The sequence below is a fragment of the Ambystoma mexicanum genome, chromosome 4p, assembly GCF_040938575.1.
Source record: "Ambystoma mexicanum isolate Mex_15411 chromosome 4p, UKY_AmexF1_1, whole genome shotgun sequence".
Lineage (NCBI taxonomy): Eukaryota > Metazoa > Chordata > Amphibia > Caudata > Ambystomatidae > Ambystoma > Ambystoma mexicanum.
In genome coordinates, this window is record NC_090927.1 from 585038524 (window position 1) to 585060737 (window position 22214).

The following is a 22214-nucleotide window of genomic DNA, read 5'->3' on the forward strand; positions in this document are numbered from 1 at the left end:
GATGGTGCACGTTACAAATATCCTTTAACTTTAACATATTGAAGGATCTCCATCTTATAGATGAAAAGCTTGCGACTCGCATAGAACAAAACGATATACCAACAACTAGATTGATTTGTGTTTTGTTATCTATTATCCTACACTACAATCTCTCAGAAGGATAACTTTGTAGTAGGATATAAGTCACATACTAACCCCACTTTTTGAAAACAGGATGGTGCAAATTTGTATGCAAACAGTCTTAATTGATTTTATATATATGTTTTGTGAGGATACAAATAAAATGTTTTATGTTGATACAAATTTTTGGGAGATGTTGTGAAGCACCTTATTAAAACAAAATGTTGTTGAGGCCAAAAGGTGGTACACTAACCTAAACAAATCGGACATAGAGAGGGGAAATCGGTTGCTAGTTCTACTGTGATATAGACACCATTTTGAGGAGAGCACGTGAACTGGGGCTGCGGGGGCTACAATATAAGAAGGCTAGAGTGTCATTCTATCAGGACTTCACTCGGTCGGTGCAAATGGCAAGGTTGTCTTTCCTGGCAGCAAAGTACTTACCACAAGAAAAGGGATTCAATACGCAATGCTGTACCCCTTAACGTTACGGGTGGTCCACAAAATTAATGTAATTGTTTACAATTTTTTTACAAACCCTGCCGAGGTGATTTTCTTTGTGGGATCCCTGCCTTCATCCTGAGAGGTGATACATTTTCTTGACACCCGGAGTAATTTAGAAATGTCCATGATTGATGTGCTTAAGGTGGTGGTGGTGGTGTTAGTTTTGAAGTATTGGGTCTGGAAGCTAGTTGCTAGTTGATGATGTAAGAAAATTGCTATGTATCCTATTAAGATGGGCCTTCTCCTAGGGAGAAGCTTGTGAGGGTGGGTTGGGCGTGGTCGCTGTGTCCGGTGTCCCGGATGGGCCCGCGAATAAGGAGAGTTTAAGGGGGTGTTTTGGGAAGGGGGGGGGGGATTTCACTGCACATTGACGTTAGACAATGGGATGCGGGGGAAGTATTTGGACAAGGGTTAGCAGGTGGGCAAAGGAGGGTTGGATTCCTGGGGATGGAGGGTGGTGGGGATGTTAATAGGTTCCTTGAAAAACGGTTCATGTGTTTTGCTATGTTTGATCTGAGTGCACAAAAAGGCTATGAAGATCTGCTCCACCTGAGATGTTATAGAAATGGTGAGCGGGAGACTGGTGGAGATCCCGAGTTCTGAACGCTTCTCGAGGTTGTTCATGAGTATTGTAATGTCTAGGTTCTGGAAGTGTACTGTGAATTGGAGTGCTAGGAGAAATGGTAAAGGGGCAGATGGCACGGAGTCGAGGTCCTGATCAATGTACACTGCTCCGTTGGAATGTGCAGGGCCTTAATAATTATACTAAAATGCGCAAGGTGGTGGCATATAGGGAGCATCCTGGGGCTAAGATATAGTTTCTGCAGGAAACTCATCTGAAGGGGTGCTTGAACGACAACTTCGCTAGGTCTTGGGGAGATGCTAGGTTTTACATGGCCTTTTCTTCTTACTCGCGGGGAGTGTCCCTTGTTATACACAAATCGCTAGGACTTGAGCTTCTGGAGAGGGAATGCGGTCCAGAGAGAATGTTTGTTAGAAAGTCCGGTCTGCTAGCTGGGAACCGGGTTACATTTGTTGTTAACGGGCCAAAAGTGGAGGATCCCTGATTTTATGAGGTCTTGTGGACAAAATGTATGAAGTATACAGACATGCAACTGGTGGTTGCTGGGGATTTGAACACGGTGCTCAGTACGGAGCTGGACAGATCCTCCGGGGGTCTGAGGCTGGCGTCGGCAGCAGCCAAGGCAGTTTTGGGTGGGATGACAGATTTGGGGCTGGTGGACCTTTGGAGGACCACGCATCCAGAGGAGAGGGGATAAAGATTAGTATTGCGTTACATCTAGACAGAATTGTAATACTAAATCATGTGACATCTAGACAGAATTGTGAGGATTAGCTTTGCATCACATCTAAAAAAAATAGTTTTAATACTAGCTTGCGTCACATCCAAATAGAATTGGAAAGATTAGCTTGCGTCACATGTAGACGGGATTCTGAAGGTTAGCATGAGTTGCCTCTAAATAGCGATGCCACTAACCAACCCCACTAAACAATCTCTCCCTTCTGCATACAACTCTCACACTCTACACAACCACACCTCCAAAGCACTACAAACCACACGCACTTCACTACATCGCAATAACAAAACCTAACACACACAGCCTCGCACAACAACACATCCTGACTACCAACCGAAAAGCACACCTAAGCTCAGCCAACGGTGTTAACCGAACTGAGGCTGCCAACAGCACATCACATCTCTCTTGCTCTTTTTCCTGCTCAAACTTACTAACACATCCCACCCTCCTCCCTTTTCAGATCCGCCAGAGCGCCAGGGGACAACTACGGTGGTGATAGTGCGCAGTATAAATATTCTTTAACATAACATTCTTTTTACTCCTCCTTTCACGATTCAAGCTCTCGCACAGATTACATATTGGCAAACCCGACGATGGCTTGTTGCAGTGAGTACTGTATTATCGTTCCAAAGGACACTGTCTGATGACTCCCCACTAGTGAGGCAATTCTGGTTGACTCACTTATCGATTGCTTGGCCGCGCTGGAGATTTAAGGGGCAAGCCCTCCTAGATGTGGTGTATCGAAGCAAGGTCCATCATCCTTTTTTGCAATTGATGCAGGGTCAGTGACGTCTGCCTGTACCCTCTGGGAGGTGTTTAAGGTTAATCAGTGAGGCTGTTGTATCTCAATTGAGTGCACAGTGATAAAGTGGATTCGTACGTGATTGGGAGAGTTGGAAAGTTAGCTCTGGAGGTCATGAATAGAGATGACTTTCACTGGCTCCTTGGAGGAAGCCGTACAACCTTACATTTCGTGAAGAGGCAAATAGAGAAGTGCGCTTTTTGGTGGCTTCGTAGTTGGCACAGAGATATGGGTAGGAGGGTCGGCCTGGACGGTATCTGGTGAATATGCTAAGTGGCGTCAGAGGACAGACTTATACACCTACGATTCACCGGGCCGATGGCTCCCAAGGATATACTGGCAGCATTCCGTGATTTCTATAGGAATTTGTATGCTATGACCTCCAGCGCACCCAGATGCCTTGCAGAGTTTTGTGGGTAATGCTAATTTGAAAAGGCTCAGTGATCAGGCGGTGGAAGCGTGGAGTACTCAGATGACCGTGGGCGATATTATGAAGGCTATTGGAGATCTGCTGGCGGCTAAAGCCCCGGGCGGAGTTACTGCAGAGTTCTGTAAGGAATTTGGCTCAGGGGTGTTGGAATACCTATTGCAGGCTTGGTGTGAAAGTATTGAGGTGGACTCACTTCCTCCTACAATGCGCAAAGGCATAGTAACTTTGATATTGAAACCCGAAAAAAATCCCCTGGATTGCTACTCATACAGGCCGATATATCTTATCAATGTAGACACAAAACTATTTTCCAAAATACCAGCTGACCGGTTGCTACTGTTTATTTCCTTTACAATACATACGGATCAGGTGGGTTTCATACTGAGTAGGAGCATGGCTCTCGATCTAAAAAGGCTTTTTGGAGTGATTGCGCAGCTTGATCCCTCGGTCCGGGTGGTCGGGGCGCTACTCGACATGGAAAAGGCATTCGATTCAGTCGCGTGGAATGATTTGTTTGTGGTCCTTGCAAAGATAGGCGTTCCGCCTTACTTTGTCTTGTGTGAAGAAGTTGTATTCCAGGGTCACGTCAAGAATTGGGCTATTTGGTAGACACTCCGAGAGGCCTTTGACCTTGGGAGAGGGACACGATGGGAGTGTCCACTATCCCCACTCCTTTTTGCCATAGCAATGGAGCTGCTTGCTGTGCGTCTGAGGAAGCTGCATATACATTGTGGGATAGCGATAGGGGAGGGCACACGTGAACTTCTTTTGTTGTATGCGGACGTTGGCATATTATATATTAGGGAACCTGGTACCAACATGGAACCTCTTGCTAGGGAAATTGAGGTGTTTGGGAGTATTTCGGGTTTGTTAGTAAACTTGTCTAAATTGATCCTATTTCTGCTGAAGGATGATACTCTGTGCCCCTTAGGAACAGGATGGTTTCTATGGGAACAGGACTCCGCCAAGTACCTGGGGATTAGGGTAAGTAGGTCCCGTACTCTGCTTTTTCGGGATAATTATGGGGTGTACCTGGAGGGACTTTGAGACAGGATTGACCGATGGGTGTCCCTTCCAATCACTCCGCTAGGAAGAGTAGTGATTATAAAGATGATTATCCTTCCTAAACTATTCTATTTGTTTCTCAATGTTCCGGTGTGTCTCAGTTTTTTTTTAGGGAGTTAAAATCCCTGATGGTTACATTGGTGTGGAGTCCGAAATTACCTTATATACAATTGGATACATTAATTGGACCAGGGTGGGATTGGACTGCCGGACCGTGAGCTATATTACTTAGCTGCACAAGTGTCGTTTGCATCTTATTGGATCAAAGCAGTTCCCACATGTCCGGTTAGAAAGGAGGTCAGTATCTCCATACTCTTTAGAGTTCCCTGATGTCATTGAAGATAAAAGAGAAGTGTCAGTTCAACCCAGCGGCATGTACGTTTCATGCATGGAGAAGGTTGTGTCTGAGGTTGGCAACAACTTTTTCCTATACCCCGGAACACGAGGTCTGGAGTGTCCCGTGTTTAGAGCCAACATGTGATGACAGACTTAGGGCAGAATGGTGGAGGTATGGCGTACAAACACAGTTGGATTTCTACCCAGAGGGGGTGTTTGTTGCCCGGGATCAAGTCAAGGCCAAATGGGGGACACATTTGGGGGGCGCTGCAATACTATAGGCTGGGGGAGGCATTTAAGCAATGGACGCTAGGGTTTCCGGGAGAGCCTCCTGCGTATCCCCTCTTAAAGTTCTTGGCGAATTCAGCAAACTCCAGAAGGATTGTTGCTACAATTTACAGTATGGCTTTGGGTGCTGGCTTCAGAGGGAGGCCAGCTAGCAGATCAAAATGGGAAGCAGATTTGAGGGAGGAGCTTCTGTATGCAAAATGGAAATAAATGTGCTCATACCCTAGGAAAGTGGCGATTAGCGCCTGATTTAAACTTATACAGTTTAACATTCTGCATCAGGCGTCTATGACCCAGGCTGTTCAGAGGAAGTTTGATAAGTCATGATGGGAAATGCTCCAGATGTAAGTGTGATGATGCTGATTTTTTACATATTTTGTGGAGCTTCCCGCATCTAACAACTTTCTGGAGACAGGTCACAGAAGTAACGGGGACAATGATTGGGGGTACAGTTCCGTTGAATATTCTTTGTTCGGACGGTTGCCACGTATTTCAAAGGGTGGGAGGAAGTTATTATCCAACTGTATGATATTGTCAAAACGTTGTATACTGATGCTTCCTGGTGAAATGGATAAAAGATCTTGCCTGGTGCTGTGATGTCAAACAAGTTTTGCAAGTTGCAGCCTTTAGGCCTATATACAGCTGGGACCCAGTGTGTTCTATGTTAACGTTGAGGGAGGCCGGGGACTGGAGAGTCTGGAGTGGGGAAGACATGGGTCACAATTCTGCTATGAGATTGTGAAGTAATTGGCAAACTGTACCATGGGCTACTTGGCCTCCTGCGTGATGGAACACTGTAGGAGGGATTGATTGCTTTTTGTCTGCCATGTAAAATAATTCATAAGGATGGCGTGTCACATAACTGTGCAGCCGATATCAGCTCTAACACCCTATGCCCTTGGACTGACCACCATCTACTGCACTTCATACCTTCCAAAATAGCAGGCAACCTAAACAAATGGTGCCAGCCTCTATGGCAAGGTCAAAAAAACTGCTTACCATGTACAGAATGCTCCCCTTCCTTGAAAAGTCTGCCCTGGCCCATCCCACATCTAAGGACACCACTGATATACATTAACATTTACTTGCTGCCCTTTGCCATGCATCTAAATTGACATTTCCTTTATCCCTCCCCCATCATCCCAAGATGAGTAATCTCCCAGTCTCATTGGACCGGGTCAGGCGATGGGTGTTTGCTGGTTGAGTGCAATGCTCTCGCAATTAGGCGTGGCTTCTAAGTTAGGGCCGGATAGTTCTGGTTATAGTCTATCAGAGGCGCCCAGAAGTTCATAAAGCGATGAAGAAAGCCCGCTTTGGCTGCCGTACCTTTTCGCCTATCGGTATGTCCCAAAGTTTTACCCACCAGAAGGTCATCAGGGGCCTTCCACGGATTTCCAGGTGCGTGCCACTGTAATTTTGGCCGGCAGCAGGAGTTGGGTTATCAGAGCGGTCTTCCTTCCTGTTGGGTAGGAGCCTGGAACTGGGATCCCCAAGAGGACATTTTCAGGGGCCAGTGGAATAGTCATTTGAATGATATCTTTTATTGTGGCAAAGCATTGGGACCAGAATTCCTTTACCTTAGGACACGTCCACCACATGTGGAGATAAGATCCTGGGAGGCCGCAAAGGCGCCAACAGTGTGGGTCCAATGTCTGCTGGAAGTGGTGAAGGCAGAGTGGGGGGGGTTGGAAGTACCAACGTAGAAGCAGTTTGTGGGCGCATTCCCGGTTGGTGATGCAAGGGGAGGCTGTGCGTGTTCTCAACCAGATGGCCATCCAGGTTTGGTCCTCTATAGCGTGACCCAGGTCCGCCTCCCATTGGGACATATAGGAGGGCTTGGTGAGGAAGGGGTCCTCCTGCAGTAGTTTATAGAGGGCCGAGATCTTCCCTCGGGATGGCAGGTCATTTACGGTGAGCTCCAGTGGGGCAGGGTCTTGTGTTGCTGCAGTTCGCGTCCGAGGGTGGGAACACCAGTGTCGCAGTTGGGCATAGGTGAACCTGTCTGTTTCCGCCAGCTGGAATGTTATCCTGCATTGTTCAAAGGTGCGAGGGGCGCCCCCCCCCAAAGAGATGCCCCAGTGATTCGAGACCTCCCGTCACCCAGTTCCTAAAGTTCGTTGGGCAAAGACCCGGGTAGAAGGCTGGGTTAAGAAAGATTGGGGAGAAAGTGCTTTGCGCCCCAGTTTCAGGCCCTCACCGAGTGTTTAGTGGAGCCCAACATGTTTGGCCAAGTTCGGCACAGTGTGTGGGGATGAATGGGAGAAAGCGGAGGGGGAGACAGTCTAACTGTTCGATCTCCACCCACTTCGGGTGCCCCGAAGCGATTCCCCATGCCTGGATGTGGGTGTAACGCTCACCTGATTTCCAGGGGCACGCCACTCAGCCTGTCCGGACTTCCGACCACTTCGAGCCCTTCCCTGGACTTTGCTCAACCAAGCACTGGGCATGAAACACAGGATGACCAGAGGTCAATTCCCTATTGATCTTGCTTGTCTGACCCCCCCTTCTTCCGTGGGTCCCAACCTTCCCAACCTTTCCCCGGATCTCTCCTCACCTTGTTTTTTGATGTGGGGCGCTCTCCATCCTGCCTTCGGTGCAGGGGTGCATTGGGTGATGCGGGCTGGAGGGTTAGTTGCTTCACTGGCACAGGCCCGGTGGACGGGGCTTGCTGCGACTTCAGCCCGGTCGGTAAGTGGAATGAGCCTTACGAAAGTTCTGATGGCTCTAGTCCCTTTTAATACTGTGTCTTTCTTTCCTTAGGTGGTGAAGGTCTTGTGGATGGCGACGCACTGCTGAAGTGAGTAAGAGTGCGGAGCGCAATGCTTATTGGCTTCCTTCGCACTAACCAAGGTTTGCCTTTTCCGTGTCCTTTTAGGTGCCGTAGTAACCCAGCATGGAAACAAGCTGAGGAGATGAGCGGCGGTGAGTAAGCGCGATGTGCGGCGCCTCTTAAATGTTTTTGCACTAACCTGATGTGTCTTTTCCCCTTTTTCAGATCGGCGGGATGCTCCGGAACAGAAGTTGTCCGATCGACGGAAGTTCAGTTAAGGATCAAACTCTCTTTGCAATTTCGAGAGAATTAAGTATTGATGAATGCTTACTAACGTCTTTTCTTCTATTCTTCTCCCCTCTTCGTAGGGCGCGGCGTGCCGACATGGAGATGACTCTGCCGTAGGAATCCGCAAGACTGGGAAGAGCTGGACAGAAGTTGGATGCTCTTCAAGGTGAGTATTGGTAATGATGTTCTTGTTCTTGCAGCGGCGCTGGCGCTGAAGAAAGAAGTGGGCCTCTTTAGGAGATCAGAGCACAGTGAGCGTCACGCTGCAGGCGCAGAGAAACGCAAAGCATGTTTCTCAGGCCGGGCATGGTTTAAATAGTCTGTAGGTATCCCAGGTATCCCTGGGCTGAGCCACACCCGAAAGGCTAGACTGCTCATCCAGTTCAAGGAACTGAATTGCATGGGGGGCATCCATTGGCCCATAATACATTGCAAGTCCAATGCTAAGTGGATCTCAGGACTGTGTGTGAGATTGGTGGCAAAGGCGCCAAGTCTGAGTCCAAGTAGGTCTCTGGGGAGATGGAGAGGCTCTTAGGGGCCGACTAGGTGATTGTGACTTTGCTCCAGCCTGATATGCCGGGGGGCAGGAATCGTGACAGCACCCCCCCCCCAACCCCACCAATGCCCCTCTCAAGGTGGCTCTCCCATCTGGTCCCGGCTTGTTTGGGTGGTTTTGGTGGAACCTCCTACGCAGATGAGGTGCGTGGATATACTCACAAGGTTCCCATGTTCTGTCCTGGAGACCGTACCTTTTCCAGTCCACTAGATAGTATAGTTTGGATCTGACATACTTGGAATCTAGGATATCCTTGACCTCGAATTCTGGCTCTCCTGTGATCTCTATTGGCTTTGGTGCTGGTGTTACGCGGGTCCCAGGTTGAACAGGCTTTAAGAGAGACACGTGGAACACAGGATGAATTAGCATATTAGCTGGCAAGGCTAGTTTGACAGCTACTGGATTTATCACTGAGGTGATAGTGAATGATACTGATTAATAGAAAGGAGGCAGGGTGAATCCTAGGGCACGAGGCACCTGGGTATCCATTCTGCTAATTAAAGTGGAGATTTATGTCTAGGGGTGTAACCCACCCAATCACAAAGGACCAAATAATCTGGGCCCAGGTATCTTGGACGGAAGGTTTGGGTCCCTTTTAATGGGTACATGTTTGGATGCCAGCCAGACTTTATCTCCCACTTGATAGTTAGGGGCATTGATTCAGTGTTGGTGTAAAGTAGGGCGAGAAATCCACTGACTGGCCCATAGGCCAGTGCTCACCCTCTAATACTTGTAAGACAAGATAGCTGCACCACGTGACGAATGGGGGTGCAGGATTCACTTACTCCAACACTACTCCATAAAGAGGACTCATTTTGGCAAAGGGAAGTCCGTTTAATGACAAGTATGACAAGTACATCAAACAGGGAAATAGTTGGTAATTAGCGTCCTTGCGATCGCCTGTCTCGTTCTGACTTCCTCGAACTTCAGTCGAACAGTAACCTTTATACACACAACTCGTCATCTTTGACGTCTAACTCTACAAAATTTGTCATGCAATATAATTGGTTAGGAAAGGTAACTTAAGTATAGGTGCTATATCTGTAAAATGGTTACAGAGCGTGTGGATTGGATGACTCTTATCGGGTGGGTGTCTACGCCCCTCCCTCTACATCACACTTAATAGATGTCACTATAACTACGATGTCTGATTGGTTCTACAAACTATAGGACCCTAGATTATTTGGTCCTTTGTGATTGGGTGGGTTACACCCCTAGACATAAATCTCCACTTTAATTGGCAGAATGGATACCCAGGTGCCTCGTGCCCTAGGATTCACCCTGCCTCCTTTCTATCAATCAGTATCTTTGGGCTATGTGTCAATTAGTTGGCTGGGTATGGCCTTGAAACTGTAGCCTCTTATCAGGAAAAGTTATGGCATCCTTGGGTTCTGGGTGACATCAGACGTTGGTGCCTCTTTGTGCTTGGCTCATCACGTGTCTGTTCACCATGAATTTGCTTCAGTTTCCAGTTTTTCGTGTATTTGATTCTTCTTTAGCCACGCCACCTGCCTGGGCGCCCCTTATCTTGACCTTCACGGGGCAGGCTGGTATGCTCTTAAGTTTCGATTCTCTGGAGTTGCCGCTCTCCTCCCTTCCTGGAGTTGACCTCGAATTCTCAACCATGAGCTACTTCTTGCTGAGTTTCGATTCCGCTCTTCCCATCTGGCTTTAGCTGGAATATGAATCTCGGCCTTGGTGGCCCCCTTGCAGCCTGGGCTTAGTTCTGCTTTACAAAAGGGATTCCACTAGTATAGTGTTTCATTGAGGTAGATATATATTTGGCGCATGCCGCTCTATTCTTCTACTAAGCATAGAAAGCAGTACCGTTTTCTTAGCTTCTTGCATTCCAAGCCTATTTACACGCATTAACCTGTTGGTTGCTTCCATCTTGTCTCCTAGCAATGTTTCCTTACGTTTCAACATCGTCTTTCCTGTGTCCATTATATCTATTTTCATATCTACTTGCACTGGCGTGTTATCCTTGATAGCAGTTTTCGTACATCTGCGAGTCTGTTCAGGCCCTTGTCATTTCCACTCTCCTTCTATTAAGGCTCTTTGGGTTTCTTCGTGGACCGTCTGTAGGTACTCTTCATTTCATCTCAGCGGCTGGTATGGCTGTCTGATAGGCTACCGTGCTGCCCAGGGCTGTCTGGTTATGGACGCTGCAACAGGTATGGCTCTCCTTATGTACACTGGGCAGGGTCCCAATGCAGCTCTGTTGGTTCATTTGCTCCTCATACGTCACATACCTTGGTGAGTATGTTCCTGGTACCTCTAAATGGGGGGCAGAGGTGCAGGCCATGTCTGGGACCTCCTCTACAGTCCCCCCTCTGGTCGGTTTATCAACCACTTCTTCTTCCTCCTTTGGATTAATTTTCCTTGGTTCTTCTGTATCTTGTTCATCGTCTTCAGGGGTTGTACACGATGGTGTGAATGTGTGCATCTTGGGAGTCCATATTTTTCACTCCTTTCAAACTTCCTGCTGTTTACATGTTCGTCTTTGCTCCAGGTCATTAACTGGCATTGTCCATTCGGGCTGCAGTAGACCCATTTCCCTTCATACTTTCTTTGTTTCTTTGGATATGTGAATTTTGTTCCTTCTGGCGCAAATTCACTATCTTTCACAGTCTCTTATTTCTTCGTCAGTCAGGTCTCTGGGCTTCCATCCTGGTTCGACGTCAACCATTATTTTCATCCCAATGGCTTTCTTCACAGTTTTCTGGCACTGTGTGATGATTATCTTAATAACACAAAATCCTAGCAGTATCATTGCTAGTAAGGCTCCTAGAACCTTGAATATATCTGTCATCCATTGTGGGACTCATGAGAACAGGGCTCCAAACCAGCTGTCATCGTCCACTTCATCACTTTCATCGATCATCTGGTTCTTTAGGTTTGTCAACATACTTATGGCTTCTGTTAGGGTTCTATTTTCTTCATCGTGCGATGGTTTAAATGTGCAACACGATTCTCTGATTTTTGCGCAAACACCTCCATCCATCGATGTGATCATGTCAAGTACATATCTGTTCTGGAGGGTCATCAGTCTGATTGCTCTCACTTCTTCTCTGATCGCGTTAAATCCATTTATAGTGGTGTTGATGGGTCTGCAATAACTCCCATCTGGTTATCTGCAACCATTTAGCATTCACTCCAATTTGGATATGTGGCAAGAGCATTGTGGTGAATACTGTTAAGGTGAGGCTGATAGCCTGTGTTCGTATGGGATTGCATGGAATGCCTCTTCTGATTTGGTAGAAAAGTAATTTTCTCTTTTCATCCTGGATATTAGTTCCACAGATCTCCTTTTTCTTAGATGAGCATCTACTTTCGGGAAACTGTCCAAATTCGGGTCATTTTTGGGGATCACTAGTGCGGGAACGTGGACGTTCACCAGTGTGCATATGCCTCCCCAGTTCTTTGGTAGTCTTATATATGCCTGGATCCACATGCCCCCTAATGCTCCATAATGACTGTGGTTCCTTGTGTCATTCCTGGGGCTTCAAAGATTCGTCTGCAGTTTGCATTCTCTCCCATCTTCCTCATGCCATTACTTCTGAAGCATAGTTTTGGGCTTTCCAGTGGTACTATTTGCAGGGGTCCTCCTCTGTATTCGACCCATGTTAGCAACTTTACCAATCTTGGCCATAGAGGTTTGCATAACCTTTGTGAGTTCTCTATTGCTTCCTTGCAGGCTCCGAGGACCATCCACGCTCGGCAGATTACTACTCCTTCTTCCCATCCATTTGGGGAAACCACTGTTCCCCAGATCTGCATTTGGCCTCTGTTCTTCCAGATTTGTGCCTCTCTTGCAGTTTTTCCTTGAACGTTCAGTCTCGGGTTTATTACCCATCGTGTTCCTGATCTTTTGACGTAAGGATTTTCGTATCTGATCACGTGATTCCTGGTATGTGCCCTGTTTCTTGTCTTAATGTCCTGGACGTAGCCATCTTCATCTGGGAAGTCCTTTTTGGTGGCCCATATCAGTGAGGCGTCTCTTCCCATAAATTGTCCTCTGGTGTTGCACATTGCTACGTGTGACATAGGGTGCTGTGGGAACATCAATTTCTACAGCTACAAAGATCTTGGATTTTCCCATGCTGTACGGTAGAAGTGCACAGACGAAGCATTCTCCTTCTGATTGTCTTCGTCCTACTTCCTTCATGTGTTGGTACCATATGTTGTTTCCGAGATGGGCTGTACTATCCAGGTAATCATTGAGTTCATTGTTATCTTCATGCGGGCTTCTCTTAATTCTTAGTGTTCTTCTGTAGTTTGCTATTACTATTTCCTTGAAAGCGTCTGTGCTGCTTTTCCACTCTCTGCGTCTTGGTAGAGCAGGCTTCCTTGGCTGTATCGCATTGGTAGGAGAAGGTTTTGGATTTCTTTTCCTTTCCTTTTGTAATTTTTCATAGGGGTTCTCTAACCGCCATTGGCTCGCCATCTCCCAAATGTGTGGCTGTGTCGTAGGCCTGGTGCTTGTTCCTTATGTTTGAGCTGGTGTGCTTGCTGTTATAGTCTCTGTAGTTCTATCTTCCAGCTCCTTGTGCAGTTTCTTTGCTCTAACTATGAACAGGAACAAATAATCTATCAGCATTTGGGTTTTTCTGTGAGTTCCTTTGTGGCTGCTTCTGTTCTTTTGAGGGATTTTGCTATACCCTCTCTTTCTGGCTGCTTACTTGGTTCTCCTTGGTTAACTCCACTGTTTTCTGGGGCTGGTTGTTGGGTAGGCAGTCTTTCCTTTTCTGCTGCCTTCGTTTGGGGCCCTGTAGCCATTAACACTTACCCTTGTTTGTGTGCATTCAGTGTGGGTGTGCGTGCAGTGGTCAGTGCTACATTTTCATTCATTCTGTGCTGACCCTGTCTCCAGCTTTTCCCTTCATTCGTTACCTCAGATTTGTATGAATCATTGTTAATTACATTTAATTTTAGTTTTTTTACTTCACCCTCAGGTTTTCTTGGAACTGGGATAACTATATAGGGTCTGGTTGCTTTTGTGGGACCCAGGTGTTCATCATCTGGTGGGTGCACTGAAATTGGGGTGCTTCGTGCAACGATAAAAAATGCAGTTCTGATGGTCGAGGACAGAAACACAATAATAATTACTATGCATATACAGATAATAGATTTGTAAGATAATTGGCAGCATTTTTTTCCGGGGGAGCGGGGGTGCCCCTCTGCTGGTGGTAAAACCAAGTTACTGTTCTGAGCCCCCATTTCACTTAAGTCTATTTTCAGCATTTACTCTTTTTTCTTACTCTGATCTCGTTACTCAAGAGTTCATTACTACTAAAGTGACAAGTGATTTTTCAAGTGTCCCCCCCTCTTGCCGGTGATGACGGTAGTCTCTAGGTGTGGAGTACAATTCCCTTGCTAGACTATGGAAAAAGGTTAGGCTAACATCTTTGGCACATCACATTTATCATGCATATCTATAGTAGGTAAAGTCCCAGTGTATTCCTCCAATTTGCTTTGGTTCTGAGGACATGCTGGAACCTGTTCGATGTGGAGGTATGAAAAGATGGAACTGCTAAAATTACACAAGAATAAAATGATGTAAAACTAAAAACAAAAATAAAAAATAAAAGTGAACATAAACATAAAAATAGGAAAAATAGAATAAGAAAAACAAGATGGTGGAGTTCTTGGTTCCGCTATTCTCGATCTGTCCCATGGTGGAAAGATGAAGCACTGACTTTGTGTTTCCATGATCTGTCCCACGGCGGAAAGTCTCACTGGAACCTCCTAAGGTATTCTTGCTGGAAGTTGGATAACTCCACCTGGAGCATGATGCCGTGTAGGAGCGTGCCCATGTGTGGGACGTTGGCTGGATCTCTGAGGAAGGTGACAACGTCAACTTCTGTAGGCCCTCCCACCATTTCTGGATAGTCCTGTGACCAGTCTGAACAGGACGTTGTGCGCCAGCTGGGCGTCCTCGGGTGACAGGGACATTTGTCCTGTTTTGCTGAGTTCCGATCACAAGCTTTTCTTTTGATTCGAACATTCGCTGCACTTTACTGTTGCGTGGATTACCACCAGGTAATTTAATTTAGTCCACAGTTGGTTCAATTTTGCTAAGTTCCTTGGGTCTCTGATAAAGGTGCGTGTGTCGGTGGTCCTTCCGACAAGTGCCGGGCACTTCTCTATTATTTGGAAGAACAGTGTGAATGTAAGTTCATCAATGTCTACTGGTGGGGGAAGCATTTGCGTCCTCTTCACTGTGCTCTGGCAGCTCAGCAAGAGCGTACGCGATGACCGTCAGTAGTTGCCGGATTATTTTCTTGTTGGCAGGATCTTGAATAAAGTCTGTGACACTGGTTTCTCTCCCTATAAGTGACTGATATGATATCACCATCAATTGGAAGTATGTAAGCACATCCCACACATCTCTGCTGGGGGAGACCATAAGTTCTGTAAACAAAGTCTTGACACTGGTTGCTTCAGGATGCTGTGTTACGCTCTCAGAAAATGTCTTATTCGCAGTCTATCAGAGTCTTGATTCTTTATACTACTTGAGCGATGTGATTTCAAGAGTACGTTTTATCAACTTTGTTGTGGCTTTGTATGTGTAGTTCTCTTCTTCACCCTGCAACTGTGGTGCACAGAGTGTCTGTGTTATTATTCTTTTATCACCTTTCTCTGGTCTAAGAAAATGTCTTTGTTTAAAAGCCACAATTTACAACAGAGTTCTCATGCCTTTATTTTGCTGCTCATGCGTCCTTCTTCCTCGGCATGGATCTTTTTTGCACGTGCTGAGGTTCTTCCCCATTGTCTGTCGTTTCTTCGTGGTTGGATGAAGTTGGAGGGCTCTCCCCTATGTATGGTTTAATGTCATTTATGAAAAGCCATGCCCTCCTTTCTTGAAGCTTGACAGCCTGCGGAGTGCAGTCCTCCATGATGAAAGGACCATTAAATTGTGGCTCGTCCCACCTCTTCCGTGTAAAGTTCTTTATCAGTCTAGCATCACCAGGGAAGACGAGGGGCGCACATAAACCTTGCGCGGCGTCTGTTTCAGCATTTCCTGTTGTATTTTGTACTGTGCTGCACCCTTTTCGCCGTCGCTGCAGCTGGCCTGAAATGACAGACGCTGGATGTCATACAGTTCAAGTAATCCTGCATCTCTGTCCCCATAACCTCTCTCGTTGGCTGGGCATCACATCTAGCCCTATCTCGGGGGGCAAGAGGGGTCCTCATCCTTCTGCCTGTGACTATCTCGTGTGGCGTGAGATGATGGTCGGAGCCTGGTTGGTTCCGAAGTGCATACAATGCCAGTGGTAGACAGTGCAGCCATCCCTTTTTTAATGTGAGTTTCAGCTTGGCTATCCTTTCCTTTAATAAGTCGTTGAGCCATTCACATATGCCATTCCCCTCTGGATGATACGCCGATGAGAACTTGTGCTTTATACCAAGCAACAAGCTGATCTGCTCGAACACTGAATTGACAAAGTGAGCCCCATTATCTGACCTCATTACCTCGCACACCCCCCATCTAGGGAACACTTCCCTCTCCAGAAATTTGGCAGCACAGGTAGCGTCTGGGTGTGTACAAGGACCTGCTTCTATCCATCTAGAGAATGGACACATCACCACAATGAAATAGCTGTACCCGTTGCATACTTGGATCATGTCGACGTAATCGACATGCAGATGTTGAAATGGCCTCATTACCTTTGTGTGCCCAGCGGTGAACTGCTGGCAGATAATGCAGTTCACTATGAAAAATGCAACCTGCTCTGCTAAATTCAGTGTAAACCAGTCTTCTGCGTGCGTTGCAACGAGATTTTCCTTTGTCATATGTATAGGGTAGTGTAATTGCTCCAATGCTACCTTCAGTAGGGCAACATGCATTACTGGTTTACCAGTGCTGTCTTGCCTCCACAGTCCGTCGGAGGGGTTTAAAGAACACCCTTGACGCTTCCATAAATTCTTATCCTCCTGTGGTGCCTCCCCCTGGAGCTCCATTAACTGAGTCTGCCCCATGTTACTATAGGCCTCAGGTGTGGCTCGTGCTACCATCATCCTTTCATGGGTATGTGTCACCTTCACGTCCATGATCAGTTCAGTCTTGGATGCCATACGCTTGGCTTCCGTGTCCGCTTCATGATTTTCCATGTGACGCAAAATCTGTCCATTTGGTGTGGGCGGCGCATTTCACGACCGCTATGCCCACTGTGAGTAGTAGTGCCATAATCAGCCTGTCCAATAAGGCTGCGTGTTGTACTGGCGTGCCCTCTGCTCGGAGGTAGTCCCTCCTTATCCAGCGCGCTAGTCCTGCATGCACTGTGGACGTCACATAGGCGGAGTCACTGTACACCGTTACTTATTGGTCGGCATGATTCTCAATGGCGAGTATCAATGTCAATAACTCTGCAGCCTGTGCTGAATAATGAGATGGTATTCAGTGATTGCTGCGGTCCCCATGCGGAGGCCATTAAAGGAGCTGCCACATCGCTGGTGCTCCAGGCCACGCCCGCTACAACACCACTCTTAAAGAGGTACTGCATACTGTAGCCCCGCTAGAAAAGAAAAAGCCAAGCACAACCTCCGCGCAAATTCATGGTTCACACAAGAATTCGTGGACGCCCAAACCGCTAAATGAGCAGCAATAACAGCATGGCAAACTAACCCATCCACTACCACAAGGGATACCTACCTCAGTCACTAAACACTATAAAAAGGCCATCTCTAAAGCCAAAGCCGCCACATACAACTCCAGAATTGAGAAAGCTAACTCCCAATCCAAAGAGTTATTCGCCATCTATAAGGAGCTGACCATCCCCCACACATCCACACAATCCTCAGAGAAAGACAAAACATGGTGCGACAACATCCAACATGCCGTGTTAGACAAAATCAAAACTCTCCAGAACAAAATTAAGACTCAATGTGACAAACTGTCTAAAGCCACTTCACCACCACCAAAACTCTCCAACACTTCACCAGCCACAGATAATCCACACACTATCAACACACCCAAACCCGTTGCATTCCGGAAGTCCCGTTGATCATGAAGCGCATCAAACCCTTGCTATGTAAAGGAGACACATGCCCAGCCAACTTAATCTGCGCAACAGTCCTGGCCCCATTTGTCACCACCTTCATTGATGCTTCCTTCGCTACCAGCACCGTCCCACTCTCTTAAAAAAGCCTGGATTCGGCCACTACTGAAAAAAACAACCCTTGATTCTGACTCCCCAAACAACTACCTCCCAATTACCACTGTGCCATTCCTGCTGAAAATTCTGTACAAAACCGCATACCTACAGATTCAGTCCTACCTGGAAGCTCACAACATCCTAGGTAAGAGACAATCTGGCTTCCGTCCCCGCCATGGCACAGGGACAGCCTTACTGGACTTTAAGAACCAACTGCTTGAAGCCATGGACCAAGGCAAGTCCTCACTCCTCCTACTCCTTGATCTCTCTGCGGCCTTTGACCTAGTCGACCACAAGATCTTGTGTAAACAGCTTACAGACACTGCTCACTTCTCTCAAGAAGCCACCACTTGGATCACATCCTTTCTAGATGCCCGAGCTATGAGGGCTTTCTCAGACCAAGCTTCAGCCTCTCCATCCCCACAATCTATTTACGCTCCCCCTTTTCAGTAACCTAGAAGATTTCAGCATAGCCTTTACAAACTATGCTGATGATACACAAATACTCCTCCCCCTAACAGGTGACTATGAGCAAGACCTCCATAACCTCCAAAAGATATACGCACGCATCCATGCCTGGATGGCAGCCAATGGTCTGTGTTTTAAGGGGAGAAAAAAACGAAATCCTTCTGGTAGGCCCCAAGGAATCTCCCCAAAAAAAACTTAACAAATACAACTCATTCATCATTGAGGACACTATTATCACAGCTTCTGCTGCAGTCAAAACCCTTGGTGTATAGCTTGACACCACCCTATCAATGGATAGGCAAGTCAGCGCCTTATCAGCAGCAGCACTGACTACAAAAATCATAAATGCTGTGAAACCTGACTTTTCACCAAGTAACTGCCTTAATATTGCCAGAGCTACCATCGGCGTAAAGCTGGATTACTGCAACATCCTACTCCTAGGCACATCCGCCAATAACGTCAACAGACTGCAAACTGCGTAAAGTAATGCACTCAGAGCCGCCCTCAGTATCCCTAGGAGGGAGCACATTTCCCAGGCACGGAAAGATGCCCATTGGCTCCCTATCAAAGAATGCATAACATTCAAAGCCCTCACTATCGCTCACAAATGCCTTGCCCAGACCGCACCAACATACCTCTCAGAAAGAATACACCAAGTCCCAGCCCACAGACCAAAACGCGACCAATACTCTCACCTTCTCTCAGTCCCAGCATTCAACAGAACTAAAGCTGGTGACACCAGCTTTGAAGTATTAGCCCCAAAGGCATGGAATGAGCTCCCGCTCAGCCTAAGAAACAAAAAAAATCTCACAGTATTCAGGAAGGTACTAAAAACTAAGTTATTTAACTAGACCATCACCATATTTATACTGCATTGTCTCCAACATTGTTCCCCTGTAACCTTGGAACACCCTTTTTTGTACATTGTCACTGACTTCGCTATTATCACTGCTTCTGTAACATGCCATAACCTGTTTTAATATTCTGTAACAGCGCATAGATGCCTGCGGGCTGCTGGGCGCTTTATAAATCCAAATAAATAAGTTAAATGCACTAATTGAATATTGTTGTAAACATGAACTTTTATAAGTAAAGGTTTCTTGACCCAATCTTATGTTTACCTTTTGGGCCCCACTTATTATTTTGACCCTCCAATGTATTAATCCCCACCTACATCTGCTAGAATTGGTTGTCTGACTGTGATCCATGCCCACATTGTGACACCGCTCAGAGCTCTTCTGATGTTGACAAGGTTTGGCCCAAGCAGTGTGGGGAAATATAGTGCTTGCTTTACTAATATGGGGTCCTTGACATGCATGCTTTTGGCCAATTAGACCACATTTCGTGACAGCAGCTCCAAATGTTTGTTTCTCCACGGGATGACTGCAACCTCAACAACACAAAGAATGGCACCTGGTTTGGAGAAATAAAAACATGTTTGTTATCAACTGGTTTCCCTCTTAACAGCTCCTCACTCAAGTTTGTGAGCCTCTGCGTAAGGTATCCGGGAGCGAGCATGGACCTAGAAACGCTTCCCCTGGTAGCAGCATGGCAACGGATGTGGTGACAACAAGCAATCAAAATCAAGATGGAAGCCCCAACCTTTAAACTATGCAATTACGTTGTCACTCAGTTGGAAAACAGCTGGGTTATTTATAATCCAGGGGTCTGAGAGTCAATTACAGCACCTACACAAAGCAATGCCCCAGCTGAAGATATTATCTGTAAGAGACTATTGGGTGGAGGCTCCGATTGTTGGCGTGTTGTAATCCTGGCATTTTACCCCAGTTATGTGTTATAAAATGATGCTTCAGTTTGGGAAGTGTGTGGGAGTTGGGAGGAAGAGCGAGCTGCGTGGTTGTGCAGTGAGGACTAGTCAAACAGAGAACATGGATATGTTGAGATGTACAAAGGAAGGGTGTGAAGGGTACCGTGGAGATGGAGGCCAGGAGACGTGGCAAAGCACAAAGACCAACTAAATGAGGAAGAATAGTGACGAGTCGTTTTTTGAGACCACCTAAAGGATGAAAATAAAAGCAGCAAGAGGGTAGTGACTATAACCCTAAATATGAGGAGAAGAGGAGAACCAGTTTTGCTGGCAACATAGCATATAGTTGAGCGTTGAAGAGGGGGGCAGACCAGCAGAGCATTGCAGATCCTTGTGGAGGAGAAAGGAGGTGCAGCCCGGAGAAGGGAAAAGGTGAAGGAAGATCAGGTAACAAGAAAGTTGATGAAGCACCCAAGCCAAGGTTCCGGAGACTCTCGGAGTGGTTGAGACCTTAAGTGCTGGGAGAGACTGTATCAGAGTTTGTGAGCAGTATCGACAAGCCTATGCCTTCTGTCGCTATGGCACATCAAGGTCTTGGAAAAGATTCAGCAAAGCAGGACGGTTGTCCCAAGTAGAGAAGATTCTGAGCACCAAGGGTGGTGGCGGTGTCGTCACACCACAAGGGGTACATTCTGACAATGAAAGACCAGAAATCTACCACTAGAGCAATTTAAGTGTTTCATTTTTATGTTGAATATGTGCTAGATCTTGTACTGATTTGAAGCAGACATTTCTTTCTGTCAAGGCCACCCAACACTTTTTTTTTTTTTGCTTTTGGGTTTAGGGACTTTTCCGTTCCCATTTCAAATTTAGAAAAACAAGTCCCAGAATTCCAAACATAAACGGTATGGGTTGGCCCTCTGACGCATGGGCACGGGGAGCTTGAGAGCTCTGCACATTTTTCTTCAATCATAGTTTTGAAATATTTAACTTTATTCTATCCTCCCACTTTCTTTGGATTTGACAATGAATTTCTGTTGTGTCCTTGGCTGGCGCACATAGACAGCAAACGTATGTCCCCACCTGGCACTCTTACCGAGGAGTGAAGTTTATTCACATGGCCTCTGTGGGCGTAGAGTTCATATTAAGGAGGACATAAATAAGAAAGGGTGTTCAGGAAGCAGACTTTCTTCTTCTGGCAAAACAGACTGGGTTCTAGGCCAGCTGCCAGCTCTTGGTGTGAATATTAAAGGGAATAAAAAAGTCCAGCCATTTCACTTGTCATCCAGATCTAGTCTGGTATACTAAAGCCGCTGCTGTAAGTACAGAAGTTAAATTTGAAAGTTCAAATGGGACATTACCAGTTTTGTATTTCTTCAATGTTGAGTGAATTATTTATTTTGATTTTGCATATGTTAATAATGTGTGGTCAACCTGGAAGTCCTTTTTGTATTTACTGCCTCTTTTTATTCCTAGCCAGAAACAATTGGTGAACTTTTCAATCTCAAGGACCTGTGGTTGGACGGAAATCAACTAGCAGATTTACCTCTGGTATGAAATAGATTTTATTAAGTGACCTTTCATTAACTTTCATTTTGGAAATCTATTGTGATTCATTAACGCTTTTGGAAAATAGTTGTCAACAATGTGCTAATGCTTAGCATTTTGAGTGATTGTAATGTTTTAAATTGACCAGTCGCTAAATTCTTGGGTATTAAAGATTACATTTTAAAATTACCCCCACCACATCGCTCCTTCGTTTGCCATGATAATGTTTGTATTGGTTTCTATTTATTTGATGATCAGTGGTGCCAATTTAGATCAGAAATAATCTGCAGTATCTCATTTACAGATGTCTGAGGCATTCACAGGCAAGGGTGCCTGTACAATTACACAAAGATGCGAAGGAGTGGTGAGCCAGGAAGGGATGTCATTTGGGGGTCGCCAGGGGTCGCAACTGCGAGCCCTAAGGTCTCCCTTGCTACCTCTGTGGTCTCCCTTGCTACCCCTAAAAAAAAATGTTTTTGTTTTTAATTTCTTTAAAGATTGGCATTTTTTTAAATGTAAGCTTCTGGCCTGTGGCTAGTGCCATGTGGCTGTTTGTTTCCGGAGCAGCTGGCTTTCTTGCCCAGGCCTCTTAAAACAGCACAGGGTTCCAAAAGTGTAATTCTTTGAGCAGTGACCCTAAATAAGAATGAATAGGGATAACAAATAATGCCATTCTGCAATTCTATGCAATAATTGCTAGACTCATTAAAGGTTTGTTTCAGTCACACTTCAATGGGTGATTCACTGATTCAGTCTGTTCTTAAACACCTCCACTGAAGCTTTCATTCTTCTGA

The 22214-nt window shown here is 46.2% G+C and overlaps 1 protein-coding gene across 1 annotated transcript in view; it reads left to right on the forward strand.

The window, feature by feature from the left end:
* Positions 1-22214, forward strand: part of LRRC1 (leucine rich repeat containing 1) — a 694627-nt gene that overhangs the window by 490740 nt on the left and 181673 nt on the right. The window contains exon 7 of the mRNA XM_069606135.1: positions 21349-21423. Within this exon, the coding sequence (XP_069462236.1) occupies positions 21349-21423 (75 nt within the window). The remainder of the gene's footprint in view (positions 1-21348; positions 21424-22214) is intronic.